Source organism: Acomys russatus, chromosome 14, assembly GCF_903995435.1.
Source record: "Acomys russatus chromosome 14, mAcoRus1.1, whole genome shotgun sequence".
Taxonomy (NCBI): Eukaryota; Metazoa; Chordata; class Mammalia; order Rodentia; family Muridae; genus Acomys; species Acomys russatus.
The window spans coordinates 29034173-29054785 of record NC_067150.1 but is presented as its reverse complement, the minus strand read 5'-3'; the positions used below and the strand labels follow the sequence as shown (position 1 = coordinate 29054785).

General features: G+C 40.9%; 1 protein-coding gene across 1 annotated transcript; it reads left to right on the top strand.

The window, feature by feature from the left end:
* The first annotated feature begins 1413 nt into the window (after positions 1-1413).
* Positions 1414-4226, top strand: Pate4 (prostate and testis expressed 4). The gene is made up of 3 exons (XM_051155865.1): positions 1414-1480; positions 3133-3243; positions 4105-4226. Exons 1-3 carry the CDS (start codon positions 1414-1416, stop codon positions 4224-4226), a joined length of 300 nt encoding a protein of 99 aa, XP_051011822.1.
* The last annotated feature ends 16387 nt before the right edge of the window (positions 4227-20613 follow it).

Here is a 20613-nt window from a genome sequence, read left to right as displayed (position 1 = left end):
ATAGAAATGATTAAGGTTTTTAAAAAAATGCAATTAATGCTTTAGAGCAAATTATCTTCTACATAGAGACTCAGATTCAAAACATGAGATATGTCTAATTACCTCATGTCATGCTAATTATAAATAGATTTATGTTCCTCCCTGACACTATAATGGGTCAGAGGTGTCTGAGATCAAATACAAGCACGCCTATGAGGTATCTAACATAGTTCACAGCTTGCTATTAACATGTGGACACTATAGTCACAGCCATCTTCAACTGTCTATAAGTGTTTAAATCTTCTGTATGATCTGCCCAGACAGAGATTCACACTTCAATTAATTGTAAAGGGTGAGATGCTGCTACCCGCCTTGATTTACCCTATGTGCTTGAGCTGGTCTGTCAAGGTCTTAGAATGTGCCACATACTTAACTCCCACAAGAGGACAAGGCTGACAACAAAAGAAAGGTAATGAGACCTGCTAACTAAAATAGGGGGGGTGGGAAGAGTGCACCCCACCAGAGATAGCAGGATCCCTGCAGGAAGTAAATCTCTCTGAGAAGTTAGGGTGGCCACAAGTGTAACAAATATTACATTTTCTTCTAGAACTTTGCTCTAGAATGGAGCTGAATGGCTCAGAGTGAAGTTGGAACCAGGCTAGTTTATTTTTCCAGAGTGAACCTCAGAGAGGCAGGCTCTGTGAGACAAGGCTGAATATAGTGGAGGTATGGTCCCAGGTTTAATTCCCGAAGAGCCAGGACAGAGAATACCCAGAAACTGCTCAGATCCCAAGAAGGAGCTCACTGGAAATGCCTCTGAAGAAGCACCCCCATTTCTTCCTTCACCCTCGAATGCCCCAACTGTGAGAGTTGCTGGGAACCTTGAGATATCCCAGAATTCCAGCAGGATGAGATGTAGAGCTTCCTAAGGAGGGAAGATGGAAGTATTGGAAGACAGGAGCCTAGGGAATTGAATGTGGACTCTCGGGTGCAAAACCTCTGCTTTCCAGTGACTCCAACTGGAGACTTTTCCAGCATTGGAATAAATACCCTGTGCAGGAAACTTTCATGTTGCGTGTTCTTTCTCTGGAGGCCTTTCAGTTCCGAGCCACCTTTACTCATTTCCTAATCCTAGGATGAGCAGACATTCCCCACTTAGTGTACAGAGAAGCTTCTGGGAGGATCAGAGAACATCATCACACACTGGCACACACAGAAGCTTAGATAAGGGAGGGGAAACTATCTGATCAGCCGTAGCTGGACACCACGCAGCCTGTGCTTCCCACATTATCATACATCTGGTTTCTCAAACGTAAATAGAAAGGGCATTTCCTCCTTGGGCCTATCTGGGAGATTTCTTCCTGTTCTCCAGCTTTATAAAGGGAGCAAGTGACCCTCCTTTACAATATCTCAAGCCACCTTCTATCAGCCAACATGAATCCAGTGACAAAAATCGGCACACTGCTCATATTGACCTTATCTATTCTCTGCTCTGTGGAGGGTAAGTGTCCACAAGGGGAGTGGAGGGAGGTATTGGGGGTGCTAGTCACTAAACCACTGCCCTCCAGTCTCACTAGGGCACTGCAGCTCACACCTGAGGACTGAGGTTCTGGGCATTAGAGAGACCACATGCAGCATACTAATCAAGAAGAAAGTGGCAATTGCACAGAAACAGAACAAGGATTTTCAGACCTTCCGTTTTTGAGTTTTTATTCATTAGTTTCCATTTTCTTTTCCTTTTTTTCTTGAAGCACTGTTATGCTGTATTCCGCACAACACTCCTTCCCCCTTTTTTTTCTCTGGTAACTTCTTCTCCGTGTATTTTGCAGGAATCTTTATTTACCTGATTACACCCAGGCTCTTCAAAGCTTAATACTACTCACACAGATTCCCTTCAACTCGCAAGGCGCCAATTACAGTTTACAGCTGGAAATACCCAGATTCACTCCTCAGGCAGATCTCTCTTCTGAGTCTCTAGTGAATGCATACCTTCCTTGAAAGTCAGCCTTGACACATAGCTCTCCCCCATGACTAAATGAAAATAAACAGCCTGTTCTTATTCTTTCTACTTATTAAATGTACTCAAAGAACAATGGCATTTCTATTTTGTCATCCTTTTGATATTAAGAAATGCTAAGCCATAAAATATTCAAGAAAATGTAGGACTCTTCTTTTACCAGTAAGGGAGAGACCTCTCTAACATACTTCAAAAACATAGAGTTCTTTAAAAAAAAAAAAAAAAGACCACATGAATTTGAAAATGATCAAGGAGGGCCATACAGGAGGGCTTGGAGGGGGAAAGTGAGGAGAGAAATGATGTAATTATGTTATAATCTCAAAAAAAGAATAAAAAATAATATAAAGAAAAAAATGTAGAGTCCTTATGGCAAAAAACAAAAGGTCAATTCGTATTGTGAATAAATATCTAACATTCCTGATATATAATGACTTCCAGTAAAATTAATCTAATGCACTAATAATCTAACAGAAAAAAATAAGTTAAAGAAATCAACGTTCACCGTAAATGCAGATAGGGATTAAATGTACAAAAACTGTTCAATCTCACTCCTTATATAGCAAGAAAAGTACAAAAGAGGCTATTGACATGATACGGCATCCTAGTTGTACAGAAATAAGAACTGTTTAAAGATTGATAACAAGAGAGTATATAGCTTCATTTCCTTTAGAGTGTGTCTTGCAAATCTATCAGAATAACAAATTTTAGCCAGAAATTCTGTTTATATGAAATCGTATTATAGATACAGTCGCATGTAAATCAAATTGCATTCAAACTACCACACCGTGCTGTACTTCAGTTGTGAGTCTAACCTTTAACAGCTGAGCCATCTTTCCAGAGCAACCTCATTATACTGTAATGAAGTGTTTTTATATATAAAATATTTGATTCCGTTTTTATTTCATCTTCAAGCACAAGCAGGTGCTAGTCAGGTAACACAAATAGCGCCATCGTTATTTTAATCATCCTCCAGCTTAATTCACAAAGCCAGGTTGAACGCCAGCTGACGGAGCAAATGAACGGCCTATATAGTCTATGCGTAACTCTGAAGCCTCGCGTTGATCTTGGAATCACTCGTTCCCATAGCCCTGAGTTCACCCTCAGTATCCTATTCTCTCCTTATTCAACAAATGCAGGCCTGATCTGCAATATCTGTGAGAGATCAGTAAATTCAAGATGTAAACTTTCCCGGAGCACGTGCTTAGCAAAGCTTGGTCAGAGATGTTCCACCATATCGTACTTCTACGGTAAGTGGTGCTGTGACGGACTCCAGCATGCCTTCTAAAGACTATCAGTCCTGTTAGTGCCTGGGATAAGGAACTTCGCACTGTTTGGCCTTGCTAAGTGGTAAGGCAGTGAATAAGATATGTGGAGGGAGGAAAAGAGTACTTTCAAATTTACCAGTGAGAGGCATGGCATCCAGAGTCAGAGTCAATATGGGCATGTGACTCTCATTTTTTTTTTGTTAATTCTTTTAAATTTATTTATTTATTAATTCATTCATACTGTATCTCAATTATTATCCCATCCCTGTATCCTTTCACCCTATTCCCCTCCCCTATGACTGTGACTGAGGGGGACCTCCTCCCCCTGTATATGATCATAGGGTATAAAGTCTTTTCTTGGTAGCCTGTTATCCTTCCCCTGAGTGCCACCGGGCCTTCCCATCAAGGGGACGTGGTCAAATATGGGGCACCAAAGTTCTTGTGAAAGTCCGTCCCCACTCTTCACTCATCTGTAGAGAATGTCCTGTCCCTTGGCTAGATGTATACTGCACGTACTGTCCTCAGTTGGGGGCACATGACTCTCAAGGAGACTGGGAAGGGGATCTACCGTGAAGGAGTTTTTCTCTTGGCAGTAGCTTTTAGAAAGTTGTGGTGTGGTGGCTCATGCCTTTAATCCCAGCACATGGGAGGCAGAGGCAGGTGGATCTTTGTGAGTTCGAGGCCAGCCTGGTCTACAAAGTGAGTCCAGGACAGTCAAGGCTACACAAAGAAACCCTGTCTCGAAAAAAGAAAAAGAAAAAGAAAAAGAAAGAAAGAAAAAGAAAAGAAAGTTGTATTAAGATAATCTCCTCCAATATGTATAATGGGCTTCTTTATTTTTAGGACCAAAGCATGTGTACTCAAGGCAATTGTGTATGTCTGGCTGCAAGGAAATGCAGACCTACAACGGAATGAAATTGACTTACATAATGTGTTGTGACAAAAACTTGTGTAATACTTTCTAGATGGAGAAAAGTTTCTTGAAGAAGATCATCTTCTATTCAAGATCCAAAATTACAAACCAACCAATATGAGGATCTCGCTTTCCTATGCTGTTTCCACTCTGGCCTGAGATCCCAGAGATAGTAATAGAGGCTGTGTCCTCACGTCAGTGAAGGGCTCCTTGAACATACCATTAGATCCTTAAAATCATGACCATTGCAAAAACAATCCCACAAAATAAACCATATTACTTTACTCTTCCAGTTTGCAATGTCTAATCTATAGTTTCCCAAAGATATTTATTTTAATCTCTAGAAAATGTAAATACTGCTATAGGTGGCAAAGGAGACATTGGAGATGTGATTAATGATCTCAGATGGAGGGCTATTCCTGAATTGTCAGGATGGGTCCTAATTGCAAGTACAAATGTTCTTATAAAGTAGAGTGGCTGACTATAAAAAAGAAAATCATTGTGGACTGATGGGAGCAGTAATTGGAGAGATGTCCCTTGGATATGAACCCGGGGGCTCATGAGCCAAGAAATGCAAAAGGCCACTAGAAGGCTGAGAAGGTCAATGAAATTATTTTTTCCTCAATGCCTCCAGAAACCAGCCACACACTGTTCCTTAAATGTATCTCTATAAGATTTATTTCTGACTTCAGGATTCTACAAATTGAATAAATGTGTGTTGTTTAAGCAGTTAAGCTTGTAGTCATTTGTCATGTCAATGATGGGAAATTAATACAATCCCAATAAGCGTCTAGAAATTAAAAGTGTTGGTATTCCTGACCCCTTACTGGGAGCGGGGGAACAATCTAGAATCCTTTGTTCCAGACTTACCATGACCTGCAAGTGGAAAGGTATGAGGAGTAGCTGCCGTGAGTGAGTGAAGTTAGCCTCTAAAGTTCAACCTCACATGACGCAGACAACCCTCAGATGTGACCTTGAAGCTAATAGTCCCTTACCACTTTCTAACACACTCAAATATGTGTTCTAGCAGATGAGCTTGCAGTTTTATATACGAGCTGTGCCTTTCTAGCTCTCCTGCAGGTTAGTGTCTGTGCACACAGTTTTGGCTTGGTTTTATTGTGCTGGTGTTTTTATATTCAGGCTCCTACTCTATTGTGGGAAGTCAACAATGCGCTGTTGAGGACACATGTCCATTATTATTTTTCTCCATAGAGTACATTTTTCTAATATGTTTTCTAAATTATCCACTTCTTTGTGATATTGTTTCATAATAGATTGAAAAAGAAAAATCCACTGCTACCTACTAATCTCTCTCACACAAGATTTCTGATACCAAAGGCATGGGTCCTCTGCATCTCCACTGGACACTGGCAGAGCGTCCTACAACTTACCTCACCTCTGATGTGAAGCGTCAGTTTCCGTTCTACAGAGCACGAGTCGAGCCACTTTCGCAGCACACAAATGCACTTTATTCCCTGGCCCAGCAGCACCCAAACTCCTTTTGCTGGAAATTTTGATATAAGATTCATAATACATCAGTGATGCAAATTAAGTCATCAATTGCTGGTGATGAATTCAACCTCCAGTCCCTCTCCTATCTTCCCAGAGATTGGGAATGGAGGAAGCAGACTAAAAGTTCTAAATATCAATCACATATTAGTTGGTTCTCTCATGACCTGTTGCAGTAAATGAAAAAGTGGCTAATAATGTTTATTATTAAATGCCTACAATTAATATGGTGGTTATTATTAACCCACTACCTTAAATGCCAATGTCAATATCAATAAAAGACACAGACACCTGATAGGTTTTAGATAAGCCTTAGTTTACCTGGGGCTGGGCAGATATTTGCCCCTCAGCTACCTCATCTCCCAGCCCCCTGCCCAGGCCATCTGCTTTAATCATTTCTATCTGGGCTACTTCCCATCCGTAATCCCAAAATACTTGCACATTCTTGCCATTTGAGCTGCTGCTCTCCATACTGTGCCTCAGAAATGATTCTTCCTAGCGATGCCACGTGGTTCTCTCCGTGCTAAACCATCATGACCTCTTCCTTCTCCTCTTCCAGTACCTGTCTCCTCCCATGATCCTTCTGTCCCCAAAGCCCACGAACCTTAGCTCTGACCCTCACTTCTGCCCTGCCCAGGTGTGGGCCTTTTGTTGGCCAAATAGGGAAGCGAGGTTACACAGGAATACTTGGGGTACGTGATGATCTGCGGTCTTGGGGGTGCTGGTGAGGGCAAGCAATTAACAACCACAAAGCATAAGACCATGCAGTAGCAATGACCAGTCCCAATACCGCAGTTATTCAAGTCTCCCCAAAAATCATCTTCCCAGTGTAAACTCAGGTATGGCTGAAGTCTATTATAAGTAGTGAAAGAGATGGTTCAGGAATTGAGACAAAATGCCAAATCCTGTAACAAAAGGTGTTCCCGTTACTTTTATCACTTAGGAAATCACAGCAGTTTATTTTGTGCCAGAAGCCATGCACAAATACAAAATAAACTGCTCTTTAAGTTATGGTGGGAAACGCCCCCCCCATCAAACCTCCTGCAAGCTAAAAATACCATGCAGATAAAAATGAACACGCGTAGCCTAGAGATCAGCATAGATCAGCAGCACAGTGCATAGAAAGTGCCCAACATTTACTTCCTGAACGTGGTGCTAGCTGGGGGCTATGTTTTCCTCCTACTGCTCAACAGGACAAAACAATGTTAAACTTTGTGTCACTCACCTGGGGGGAGGGGGCGCAGGCAGGGGGCAGAGTCAAAATTCGAAGTTTGATGTCTATTAAACGGCATCCTCTGACCTTGTCATAAAGTCAAAAAGTCTTAAGTTCAGCCCTGATCCATAGGAAACTATTTGTATGGATTTTGTGTTGTATCAGCTAACATGCTATTGTGTTCCATTGCCTATATTGCTTAAATGTGTCAAAATCCACATGTTGAAACTTAATTTGCAATGTAATCATAGTTGAGAAGGTGACTACTTCTTTTTTTATTTTTTTATTTTTAGATTTATTTATTTGTTATTATGTATACGGTGCTCTGCTTGCATATACACATGCATGCCAGAAGTTGGCACCAGATCTCATCATAGATGGTTGTGAGCCACCATGTGGTTGCTGGGAATTGAACTCAGGGCCTTTGGAAGAGAAGTCAGTGCTCTTAACCTCTGAGCCATCTCTCCAGTCTATGGTGACTACTTCTTAAGAGCTGAGTTTTCATTAACAGGAAGGATGGCCTTATAGAAGAATTCAGAAAGTGCTTTTTGCCCTATCCAATCTGGAAGAATTCAGAAAGAAAGCATCACCAGTGAAAAGGGTGAGCCGTGGGAAGATTTGAAACCTGACTGTGCCTCCATCTTGGACTACCCAGCCTCCAGCATTGAGAGCAGCAAATGTGTGTTGTCAGCATATGTGCTATTCTTGCACTAGTACCCCAAGCTGTTTAAGATAATTTTAAATTTTTTAAAATGACTACCATTTATCCCTGGGGCTCTGAGGATGACATCTATAGCTGACTAGAAACACCCATTCAGTGTGACATGTCTTTGTCTACTGTCAGGCTCAGTGCTACTGTGACAAAAATGCATGATAGGAACTTAATGGTGGAAAGATTTATCTTGGCTCACAGTTTCAGAGGATTTGGTCCACAGTCCCTTGGCTCCACTAAAGTGAGAACCATATAAAGCACAGCATCATGGCAGCATGAGTAATGTGGTAAGCAGAGACCTTTTCACCTCATTGCAGGCAGGAAGCATAACAAGAGACAGGAAGAGTCAAGGGACAAGTTACCACCAAGAACCTGTCCCCATAACCTAGTCTCCAGCACCTCCCAAATAGCATACCACCCCAGTACCGAGACTTTAATATAATACATCAGTCTGTGTAGGGCATTTCCTATTCAAAGCACAATAGTCTACTTCCTGCCCATTATTGCTGTCTCCTTAATTACATGGAACTGGATGCCTAACAAATACATTTTCTAAGGGGAGAAGTAACTAACACTAAAGGCTTTTTGGAAAAGTCATATAGGGACCTATTAACATAGAACCTTCTTTAAAATATGTGGGGGGGAGGGGTGTGGAGAAAGAGACAGAGACAAAGACAGAGACTGCGAGACAGAGAGACAGAGAGAAGTGGGGGGAGAGACAGAGACAGAGAAACAGATACATAGAGAAAGAGTGAGAGTTTAAACAGAGTTGTGAGTTGTCCTATAATGGGCCAACAATGCCTTTACTAGACACATCAGGCTAACAAATAAAAATACAGCTGAACAAGGAGACAGCTTTAGCTAAGCTTGTAGGAGCAATCTCTGGAGGGGAGCAGTCTTAAGGCTGTAAACATCCTGGGAGAGAAAGATGTGGTGGGCATTTTCTGTACACACTGTCAACATCCACATATGGACAAGAGGAAGGCTTTGCCATCCTTCTGAGCCTCACCCTGGGTGTCTTAGAAAGTGTTCTATTGTTATGAAGCTATTGTAGCTGGTCTTTACTACTCTGTGGCTTCTTCTTTTCCTCACCTTTTATCTCTCTGGTTTCAACTCCTATCACTAGATCAGAGAGAAAGGAGGATAGAGGGGAGAAAGAGGGCTAGAAAGCCTTGAATTGAATTTGTTTCTTCTTTGAGCACAACTACTAACAATCTGAAACCAACCTCCCTAAACGACCAACAACCATCAACCAACCTCACCTATGAGGGCTCCAGCATTTATATACCCCCTGAAAAGTTCCCAAAATTTCTAATGTCACACAATCACAGAAACCATCTGCAGCTGGCAAAACCATACCTCTGCTAGAGCACAAGGCAGCTCATAGTCAGCTGCTGGAAAGCAACCTCATGTCCCTGTACCTGGTATTAAAACAAAACCATGTTCTTATATTTCTGGGTTTTTTAAAGAAACCAAAATTCCAGAATTCTCACTACACACTATGACCACAGAAACTCTTATTTAAAAAAAAAAAAATTTAAAGCATTGAGTCAGGGTGGCTTATAGTTTCAGAAGTTTAGTCCAATGTAACCATGGTTGTACACAGGCAGACATGGTTCTGGAGAAGGACATGAGACTGAGGGACATCCAGATTTGAAGGCAGCAGGAAGAGAGAGACTCTGAACTTGGAATGGGCTTTTGAAACCTCAAAGCCAGTGACACACTTCCTTCAACAAGATCACATTTCTTAATCCTTTCCAATAGTGACACTCCCTGGTGATCAAGTATTCAAATCTATGAGTTTATGGTGGCCATTCTAATTCAAACCACTATGCTGGGGTAGGGAGGCTTTTTCACTTCCCCATAGGTCTGAGACTAAGGTCCTTGACATGGCCAGCTCATGTCAACAACACACTTTCATTCACGACTTCACATGCTCAGGGCTCCCTACAAAAGAGATTTTTTTTTAATCTGGGGCTAGAGAGATGGCTCATTGGTTAAGAAAACTTGTTGCTCTTGCAAAGCACCATTATTTGAGACCTAGCACTCATGTGTCGGCTCACAACCATCTGTAACTCCAATTCCAGGGGATCTGACACCCTCTTCTGGCCAACATGTGCACCAGGCACACATATGGTGCACATATATACACACAAGCAAAACATCTATACACATAAAATATTTTTAATCAAAATGACATATTATAGAAAAAGCGTGTTAGCTATGAATTAGAGCCAAAATTGAAAAATGTTTACAATGTGTACAGTAGAAAAGAAAGGCCAAAAAAAAAAAAATGACTAAAGGAGCCTTACATTTGGGGGGGTTGTTTGTTTGTTTGTTTGGGGGTTGTTGGTTTTTGTTTGGTTGGTTTGGTTTTTGGTTTTTTGAGACAAGGTTTCTCTGTGTAGCCTTGGCTGTCCTGGACTCACTTTGTAGACCAGGTTGGCCTTGAACTCACAGTGATCTGCCTGCCTCTGTCTCCCTTGTTTTGTTTTTTTAAGAAGCATCGAATTAAATGTTTTTGGGTTGTTTGTTTGTTTTGGAGAGGAGGAAGTAGGAAGCGGAGTTGCCTTGGGCTAAGCATGAACTAGAAACACATAGCTGGGAGGAGCTTGCTCTGAGGATCGGTCATTAGAGGGAAGCAGCCCCAGATGGAAAACATGTGTAAGTATTTATGGGATTTTGGCTGGGATTAGAAAGAATAACCTATGAGGTTAGTTTCTGCCCAGTTCCAATGTATAGGTATATTAAAAATCTAACAGGTGTCTGTATCTTTTATTGAGGAGGGTAGGTTTCAAAACAGGGTTTCTCTTGTAGTCCAGGCTGTCCTGGACTCACTTTGACTTGAACTCACAGAGATCTGCCTGCCTCTGCCTCCCAAGTGCTGGGATTAAAGGTGTGCACCACTATGAGGGAAATTTTTAGGACCATAAGCCAGATATATTTCTACTGAAAGAATCAAGGAGAAGAAAAAAAGGCATTGACATAAGAGCAGGTTAAATAATAACCGCCATAATAATTATATGTATTAATAGTAGATATTAATAGCTTATCTACAACAGGGAACTCTAGATTCAGTAGTGAGAGAGCCTGTTTCAAAAGCTAAAGTGGAGAATCAACATCAACCTCTGCCTCCACGTGCATGTGAACACACATGTACATAAATGTATGTATGTACATACATATGTGTATACGTACATGCATATACTTGTACACAGAGAGAGAAAAGTACAAAAAATAAAGAGGTATGACAAATTAAATTCATTTTAAACTAGGAAACAAATTACAATTAAATCAATAAAGCTGGATTTGAGGAATTTTTTTTTTTCTGTTTTTCTTTGAGGGGGGTAGGTTTCAAGACAGGGTTTCTCTTGGTAGTCCAGGCTGTCCTGGACTCACTTTGACTTGAACTCACAGAGATCTGCCTGCCTCTGCCTCCCAAGTGCTGGGATTAAAGGTGTGCACCACAATGAGGGATATTTTTAGGACCATAAGCCAGATATATTTCTACTGAAAGAATCAAGGAGAAGGAAAAAAGGCATAAAGCAACCACCCGTGGATGTTTCCTGTTTCTTGGTAAAGGCAGCATTAACGTTGAAAGCAGAATTAAAACTGCTAATCAGCTGACTTGGTGGGTCGATCAGGTGGGATCACCTAAGTGGTCACAAGGAGGAGAGACAGTGTGAGAGAGACATACTGTGAAGAAGCACAGCCGTTGCTGGGTATGAAAATAACAAGTCATTAACATAAAATTGTCTCGAGCCACCGAGCTTGCAGAATCTTCACTGATTCCCTCCCCGTGTTCACCCTCGCACAAAGCCATCTCCTGGAGACGGGTCCCTATAATTTGGCCTTGCAGAAACTTCAGAAAAGGGGAGGTGCGGGATATTTTACCCCATTGTCAACCCTAAGATTGTGAGCTGTAAAAACCTTTTTCTAATTGTGATATGGCTCAGTCTTTGACCCTAGAGTTTTCTGTTTACTGTAAACAAGTACTCGTGATATGGCTCAGCCCTAGCACACACCTTTAATCCAAGAACTAAATAAAGTCACCCATAGGTGGAGAGGCAGAGCAAGTAACTAGCTCACTGGGAGTGAATATAAGTAAACAGAAAGGGGGGAATACTGTCATAAATATGAGCTAATAATGTTTAGTATTAAAAGCCTATAATTATTATGGCAGTCTCATTTAACCTGCTATCAAATCAATAAGAGACACAGATACCTGAGAGATTTTTATAAGCCTTATTTTACCTGGGGTTAGGGCAGATACTATCCTCCTAAACTACCCTTTATCTCCCAGGGCAACATCCTAAGCCAGTTGCTTGTGTGGGCTTATCATTGCTATCTGGGCTACTCCCTATTCATAATCCATAAATACTTGCACATGTTCCTCATCTGAGCTGTTTTCCTCTATCCACACCGATCCTGTCACGTGCTTCTCTCCAGGATAACCCCTGCTGGCCCTGCCTCCTCCTACATCCTCTGCTTGTCTCCTCCTCATGATCCTTCTCTCCCCAAAGCCCCCCAAACCTTAGCTCTGCTTCTCATTTCTGCCCCGTCCAGGTATAGGCCTTTTATTCAGCCAATCAGGAGGGAGGGAGGCGAGGTTACATAGCAATACTTGGGGTACGTGAGTGTCTGCTCGTAAAAGACAGCAAGCAGTCCTCGGGATCAACATAGTTAACAATCAAAGTCAAAGCTCCATACCGCGCTGTTAAAGAGGGGCACTGAGAAGGAGGGTGTTTAAGACAGCATGGAGAAGGGGCTTTTTCCTTCTGGGACGTTGGCTGAGTAGGAAGATCAGTTGGGTGCTTTCTCTGCCACTCTGAGCTAGTAGGTTTTCACCCCTGCGTCTGACTCCTGAGTCTTCCTTGGTAAAATCGAACATTTGGGATTTTGTTTTTAAAACAACAGAGGAGGAAATAGGAGAGTAAGTTGAGATAAATGTATTACTGTATCTTGTAAAAGGTACTTTATTTGGGGGGAAAATAACCAGTGTCTTTGCAGAGATGATTAACCGGGTGGACCTTTATCGGAATAACAAATGCCCTTAGAATATTTAAGAAGACACATCTTATAGACCTGGAGACTGTCGCTGAACTTTGTGCTACAGATGAAAATAATATTCTAATTAACCCCCTAGTAATCTAATTATCTAATTAATACAATTTCTTTAACACCAAGCACTTTGCTGCACCCAACCCTGTTTTAATACTTTTTGACTAGCTGATTATAAGGTCCAAGATTCAATAGAGAAATAGAGACAAAATGTTTGTAATTCACTACAGTGAATAGTCACTTCAAAAAAATGCAAAATAAAAATAAAACGGACAGACAGACTTACCCAGTCTACACAGAGAGGCAAAGATTGTGTGAAAACAGTCAAAACGAGCTGCACAGATACGCTGAGAACCAGAACTGCTCCTGCAGCCAGTCTGAGTTAGGATAAGGCAAGGAAGAACTGAAGGAAGGCTGTTTCCTCTTTGCAGTCCCCAAGGGAGCACACAGCACTTAGGCCATGCGAGGAATATCTCCCCTGCGGCCGCAAGGGGGAGCCCTTCAGACTGTGAAAAAAGAAAATAGTGTTGTTCCAGCCAAGTTGATGGCGGGGTTTCTCTATCCTCTCCCCCTTTCACACGCATTTACCGTGCAGATGTTCAGCTCATGACACTGGACACCTTGATTCGTAGGACTCTATGGTGTCAAGATCACCTTATGATTCTGCCGTGTTTTCAAAGGTTCCCTAGAAATAATCCTATCTACAGACTTTTCACAGAAATAGACTTTTCACAGAAATGCAAAACTGTGTTGTCTGCCACCCACTTTCTTTGAAACCAAAGGCCTAAGAAGGTGCCTGCACATCCAGGGCCTCAACCGACGGCACTCAGGAATGTGTGGTATTGTGGTGCTTTTGTGACTAACACTATAGCCCATTTATTAAGAAGTAGAACTTGCTTTGATCTTAAGAAGACACAATCCCTTTGCCATCTCTCATAGAGTTCATCTCATAAAGAGAAGTGTTCCCTCTCTAAAAAAAAAAAAAAAAAAAAAAAAAAAAAAAAAATTCTCCTTCGTGAATAACCCACATTCTCTTTCTGGAAGGCCAGAGGACGAAATGGAGCTTGTCCCCTGAGCTGATCACGTGCCTTGCAAACAGAGGACGATTCTGTGTGGTGCATTCCAAGAAACAGTGCCTACCTGCCTGCCTGTGTACCTGCTGTATCAGTCAGATTCCCCTGGAGAGAGGCGGGAGCATACACAAAATAGGATTTCTATTTTTCTCTGAAATAACCAGGTATATAACCATCAGTTACATAAACTATGTGTTAAGCCAGAAGGCCCCATCACTTTGGACCTGTTATTTTCTTGAGATAAAAAAGTAACATGAGGTAAAGGATGATATAATAATTATTATATAAAATAATGATAATAATTGATTATGAGCCATAGTGTAAAACCAACAGATTTTGGCTATAAGATAAAATATCAGTTCCTCGAGAAATATAATCAGTTACTTCAAATGCATCCATCTCATTAGGCAAAGAATCAGTAGATCCAAAGTATCTGTAGATGCAGTGCAAATGTTTGGCATACCGAATGCCAAGCCTGCAAATTTTGTTCTGTGCCTTCAGGAAATGCATGATGATGTTCTCAAGCAGTCAACATAATTTTAATTTTTTTTTTTTTTTTTTTTTTTTTTTGTGAGCCATGAATTTTCTAATTCAATCTTAGGTGCACTTTCTAACATGATTCCTTTCCAAAAAAGATTTATGTTATTTTTTAAATTTTTATGTATGTGTATGCATGTGTTCACATGGGTTTGTGTACCTGTGAGTGAAGGTGCCTGAGGAGTCCAGAACAGGGCATTGGGACCCTTAGAACTGGTGCTACAGGTGTCTGTGAGCTGCCCTGTGTGAGTGCTGGGAACCATACCCATGCCCCCTTCAAGAACAGTATGCACTCTTAACCACTGACCCATCGCTATAGCCCTATGCTATAACCCGCATGGGATTGTGCTTTGCTGAAACTATCAAACACAAAGTCTATCACAAACTATATTACATAATGTGCATTATCACTGAGTGAACTTCTACCGTAAAAATCATAATGCTTCACTTGTATTTTTCCAAATATATACTTGTGTACAGAAACAAACAGAACTCAAACAAAGGGCAAGTTATAGGTGGAGGAGGATTATTTAACAAAAAGCAGGCAGATGACTACTTTTTTTTTTTTCAAGGCGAATTGGAAGGCACTCTGCTTGGTATGGCAAGGATTTGTGCACAGTCATTTGAAAACCTGCATTACGCGGTAACATGATAACAGATTTGGTGAATCAAAGGCTGTGCTGTAAAGACAAAGTAGCAGAACAGAAAAGTACATTTGTCTTCTCAACCACAATAACCTTTTTAAAAAGATGTTACAATTCAGATTCTAATTATATCAAGCCTCATTATTCAATTCAGATTATGAAATTTAGTTATATAATAGTATATTTAAGAGCAAGAAAATCATACTGTTGGTGTTTACTAAGATATGGATGGAAAGAGTAGCGGATGTGATGTGTGAGCTGGTTTGAATAGGTATGGCCCCCATAGTCTCGTGTGTTTGAATGCTTGGCCCATAGGGAGTGACACTATTAGGAGGTGTGGCCTATTGAAGTAGGTTGACCTTGTTGGAGGAAGTGTGTCCCAATGGAGGCCAGCTTTGAGGTCTTATATATGCCCAAGCTACACCACCGCCCCCCCCAGTGACACAGTCTTCCCTAGCTTCCTGTGGATTAAGCTCTCAGCTGTCTCCAGCACCATGTCAGCCTGTGCCCTGCCATGCTTCTTGCCATGACAATAATAGACTAAGCCTCTGGAACTGTTAGCCAGCACCAATTAAATGTTTTCCTTTACAAGAGTTGCCTTGGTCATAGTGTCTCTTCACAGAAATAAAACTCAATCTAAGATAGTGTGCCCAGTTAAAAAAGAAGGACTATTCATAAAAAATAGGTTGTCTCACCTGACTATAAGCCAGCTGAATTGAGGAAGATGGAAAACCTATCAAACAAAAGTTGGAGAGCAGATCTACTAATTACGCTGTGGTAATGGATGATAGTGAGGCTAGAAATGCTGCTTGTTTTCCATTTTTATAGGATCACTGATTAACACAATGGCACTCTTGTATTTGAAACACACACACACACACACACACACACACACACACACACACAACCTTTTTAGTACCATGAAAAGACACAGCTCGAGGCTGGAGAGACGGCTCTGAGGTTAAGAGCACAATACTGCTCTTACAGAGAACCTGAGTTCTGTTCCCAGCACCCACATAGGGCAGCACACAGTCACCTGTAATTCTGTTCCAGGTAATCTAAGCCCTTCCACTGGCCTCTGTGGACACCCGCACTTACATGCCCATACCCAGAGACACATAATTTAAAAAAAATAAAATTAAATTAAAAGACATAAGTAAATCAATAAATTTATACAAATCATAGATATTTTCAAATGGCTTTCTTTGTCCATTATCAACATGTCTGAGATATAGTTACCGATGGCGGTCCAACAACTGAAGGTAAAATAGGGAAATTCATAAAATAAACAGATGATGCAATTGCTACCCAAAGTTGATACTAACTGAAGTATCACTGCGTAGCATAACAAGAAAAAATATGCACAAAAGCTTTATAAGCGCATAATTCAGCACAAATTGTCAACAATACTGTGAATTTCATAAAGCCAATGGATTAAATCATCACCAATCCAGGAAATCTTTCAAAGGATTGATGATCACCATGGCAACATCATCTAGTTTTCAAAAGTAAGATAGCTAAGCTTAGGGCAAATGTTTAAGAGATTTTATGATTTGTGACATGTTATCTTTTTTTTTTTTTTTTTTTTTTTTTTTGGTACCCCAAACAAAACTTGTGCTAGAATTTGGCAATGAAAACTGGCTTACATATTTAGCATTGCTAGTTACTTTAACCACTCATTTAAAACATTAGTTTTCAAGAAAAAACCTTTCAAATCATAACAGTGTTCCAAACAAAACTGAAATTAGAACAAATTCAAATTAAGACACAACTCTATGCATTTTGTTATGGTGACTTACCATAGTCTCTGAATGGTGAAAAGTACTGAGTATATTTTTCAATTTGATAAAAGAATGTGACTGGGTTTCAAGATGCCTTAAGAAATAATCAATATTTCAGTATATCTGCAATCACATTTTTAGTCAAAGCAAATAAATATGTTCCCTGTCTGCACGTTTTCAAAGAGAATTCACAAAGCTGCAACCTGACTTCAAGTTAAAAGGAAAAAAAGATGTGTTCGTGTTTGAAGTGCCCTGTGGCAGAGGCAGACGTCTCTTGCTTCATAATCCCCTGTATGTGCGTCATCACCTGATGGCAGTGCCTGCAATCGTAAGCGACTGTCTTCAAGAATGAAGCACACGAAGAGTAAAACTAGGAGGCAATTCTCAGGTGCACAACTTGAGAACCCACAGAGAAGGGAGGATGCAGACATTTCTCAATACATTGTCAAGCATCCCTCTAGCTTTGTGTTATACTATTTTCATTAATTTTTAAAATCTTGTAAATCCATGAAGCTTTATTACTTAGATAGGTCATTTTCTTTATTGGTGATCACAGACTCAGGACCTGCTCGATTTTTTTTATTAATTTATTCAATTACATCTCAATTATTATCTCCTTCGTTGATAAATGCAATTTTTGTTTTGTTTTGTTTTCCTTTTTTAAATATTTATTTATTATTATATATACAGTGCTCTGTCTGCATGTACACCTGCATGACAGAAGAGGACATCAGATCACATTATAGATGGTTGTGAGCCACCATGTGGTTGCTAGGAATTGAACTTGATGATTTTTAAATAAGTCTCCAAGCAGGAGTCACATAACTCAGATGTAAGGAGTGATTGCTTATCTGTGCTGAGGGATAGCGTGAAAATTGCACGCCAATATTTATTTTCTCATCAGCTTACATTAGTGTTTGTGTAGGTAGTGGGTGGCCTGAGACCATCCTTCATCCAACGTAGCCCAAAGAAGCCAAGACACCCCTGTACTGCGTGTTCTAGATGTCCAAGGACATGTTCATTGACAATGAGGATTTTCAAAGTGGGTCAGATTTTAGAAACTTGAGAGCATTTAGAGAGGTTTGGTGGGGGCGAAATGGACTGGAACTGATCTCTAAAGGTGCACAAGATTTGAGAGGAGATAGAACAGGAAGTCACTGTGGAACTCCAAGTTAAATAACCCAAGAGCTCTGGGGACAGTGATTACAGAAGAAGGCTCCTAGAAGGGGATGCTGGGAAATAAGGCTGAAAAGGTGGCGTGAGTTATCTTGGTTGTGTGAGTCCCTGCAAGTGTGAAAACAGACTGTGTGAGGTAAGATGGAAATTCAGGACAGCAAGATTTAGCCAGGCTGGTTCAGTTCTTTGGAGTCTGGCCCTGAGCAGCTTAATCTTGACAAATTAAAATACAGTACAGCTCCTGATTGTTGAAACAAAGCTTGAGGCATGGTTACATTGGAACTCCCTTGCAAATATCTTTGGCTGAGCACCTGTGGCCTCTTCCACAAGAACGAGTTCTACTGACTGAGACACGATGCTCAGGATAAGGGTCTAGGGGGGATAACGTTATAATTAAGTATGATAACAAAGCTCTTTTGCAAAGTACTGGGACCTCTTTCATAAAGACAGGTTCTACTGACTGAGAAACAACACTCAGGAGTCTAGAGAATTTAGGTCGAGGCTAGCTCCGCAGAAGAGCAAAAGATCACCAGGTTGCTAAACTGCATCCACTCCACCCTTCTGAGTGAAGAGATGTCAATTTCTGTCGAGGAAGAAAAAAAAAAAAAAAAAGCCTGAGTGTTTAACAATTCCAGTTGCTCTAGTGCTGTCTGTAATCACATAGACCTTGAGCTCTGTAGACCTGATCACAGTTTCAGAGGTTAGTTCACTGTTACCATGGTTCTGAACATGGTGGCACACAGGCAGGCAACGAGCTAGAAAAGTACTTGAGAACTGTATCCTGATTCATAAACAGAGAACCATTGAGCCTGGATCGGGCTTTTGAAGCCTCAAAACCCACCCCTAGAGATGCACATATTTCAATAAAGTCACATCTGCTCCAAAAAGGCCACGACCTTTCAGTTTCATTGTACAGTGACACGGTAGGCTCTTCTCTAATCCTCTGTTTGTGTCTGAGAATTTTCCTTATTCTCATTTATAGGTCTTTCTAAGGCTTGTCGAAATCCTTCTGTCTGTGTCTGTGTATTTTTATTTTCATTTATAATCTCTCTTATATCCACTTTTTTTTTGAGTGACTACAGAGGGCCATTATGGCTATTAAAAATAAAGTATAAAATATCAAAATGATAATAAGCATAATTGGTTTTGGGACAATTTCAGCTAAGCCATTTCACTTTTCATTTTCTGTTGGCTTTTTTCAAGCCACCTAGAGTCGCACTATACAGGGTCTTAAAGCCTTCTATTACGTTCCATCTATTTCTCATCCTTAACTCACTCCTTGAGGATTTTCCTGATAACTTGCCAAATCTGATGGCTTCTATTTGTCCTCAGCTGTCCTCTCTGTGTGTGAGGTCGTGCCCCATTTTGGGCACTCAAATGATGTTTAAAAAAATGAAAATCCCAAATGTTTGATTTAACCAATGAAGACTCAGGAGCCAGATGTTGGGGTGAAAACTTGCTAGCTCAGAGAGGCATAAAAAGCACCCAGCTGACTTTCCTACTCAGCTCACATATCAGAGGAAAGACCCAAAAACTCACTAGCTTAGCTGACAGCCCAGGAGGAAAATCTGAAAAACTAAAAGCCGAAGAGCTTACTAGCTCAAACCTCAAAAGTCCCTTCTTATCCAAGTTGTCTTAAATACCCTTCAACTCAAAGTCCCTCCTACTCTTTAATCCCTGTCAGCTGATTTTTTGCTCTACCTCTTCAGCTAGGGTTAACTTTATTAAATTTTGTGTACAGAAAACTCTTGGATGAAAGGTGTGTGTTAGGGCTGGCTGAACCACACCATAATCACCTGTATACAATAAACGGAAAGTTCTTGGATTAAAGGCGTGTGTTAGGGCTGGACCACACCAAACAACAACCAGGTTTGTGCAGTTCACAATCTCGGGCTTCCCAGTGAGATCAAATATCCTGTAGCAACGAACAGCTCTGTTCTGCCACGTGCACCCACCATGTATTTCTGCCCTCCACCACCTGAGAACAGAAGAGCTAAGTGAGCATGAGCTCAAACTCCGGAGCACAATAAATCTTTTCCTCTGTTTACATTTCTGTTAAGTAACAGCAACAGACTACTAACACACCCCCAAATGCAGCATGCTCAAAGCTTAGCTCTAGCTCCCTCATTCGGCCGCCCACACCAGAAACCCATGAATGAATAAACCACACCCTTCTCTTTCATATCTCTGCCTCAGAAGATTTATGTTCTGGTCATAGACACAAAATATATCTATTTGTCCCCTAGTGTCCTGTCCATTACCATCCTAGACTAAAGCACCATAACCTACACCTGGAATATGCAATTATCTCCCATTCAGATTTTACATAAAACTGTATACTCCTCTAGCCCGTCATTATTCTCCATGGGAGAAAATAATTTCAAAAGTAAACCTCAGTGTTTTATAGCACGCCCCAATTCTGCTTCAGACACCCAATTCCACGGCTTTTTGTATAAAGTTGGAATCGCTCTCATTGGCCTACATAACCTACCTCTGAATCTCGTCTCTACCACCTACCTTTTTCCTAGCCGTCTTTCATCTTTCTTAAATCTAAGGCTTCGTTCTGCCTAGATCTTTGCATATGCTTTTCCGCTCCCTGCAAAGCAGCTTTCACAGCATCTCTGCCCTCCACATCCACTCACTTTCTTATCCTTAACTTCTTGGTTCTGTCACATAATCCTGAGTTCCCTTGTTATAAGAAGTTCTCACTGAACAATTTTCTTCTCCTTAGTG

Coding starts and splice junctions, on each gene's coding strand:
- Pate4 (XM_051155865.1), top strand. CDS start 1,414: ATGAATCCAGTGACAAAAATCGGCACACTGCTCATATTGACCTTATCT. Junction 1,481..3,132: donor TATTCTCTGCTCTGTGGAGG/GTAAGTGTCCAC, acceptor CAACAAATGCAG/GCCTGATCTGCAATATCTGT. Junction 3,244..4,104: donor CACCATATCGTACTTCTACG/GTAAGTGGTGCT, acceptor CTTTATTTTTAG/GACCAAAGCATGTGTACTCA.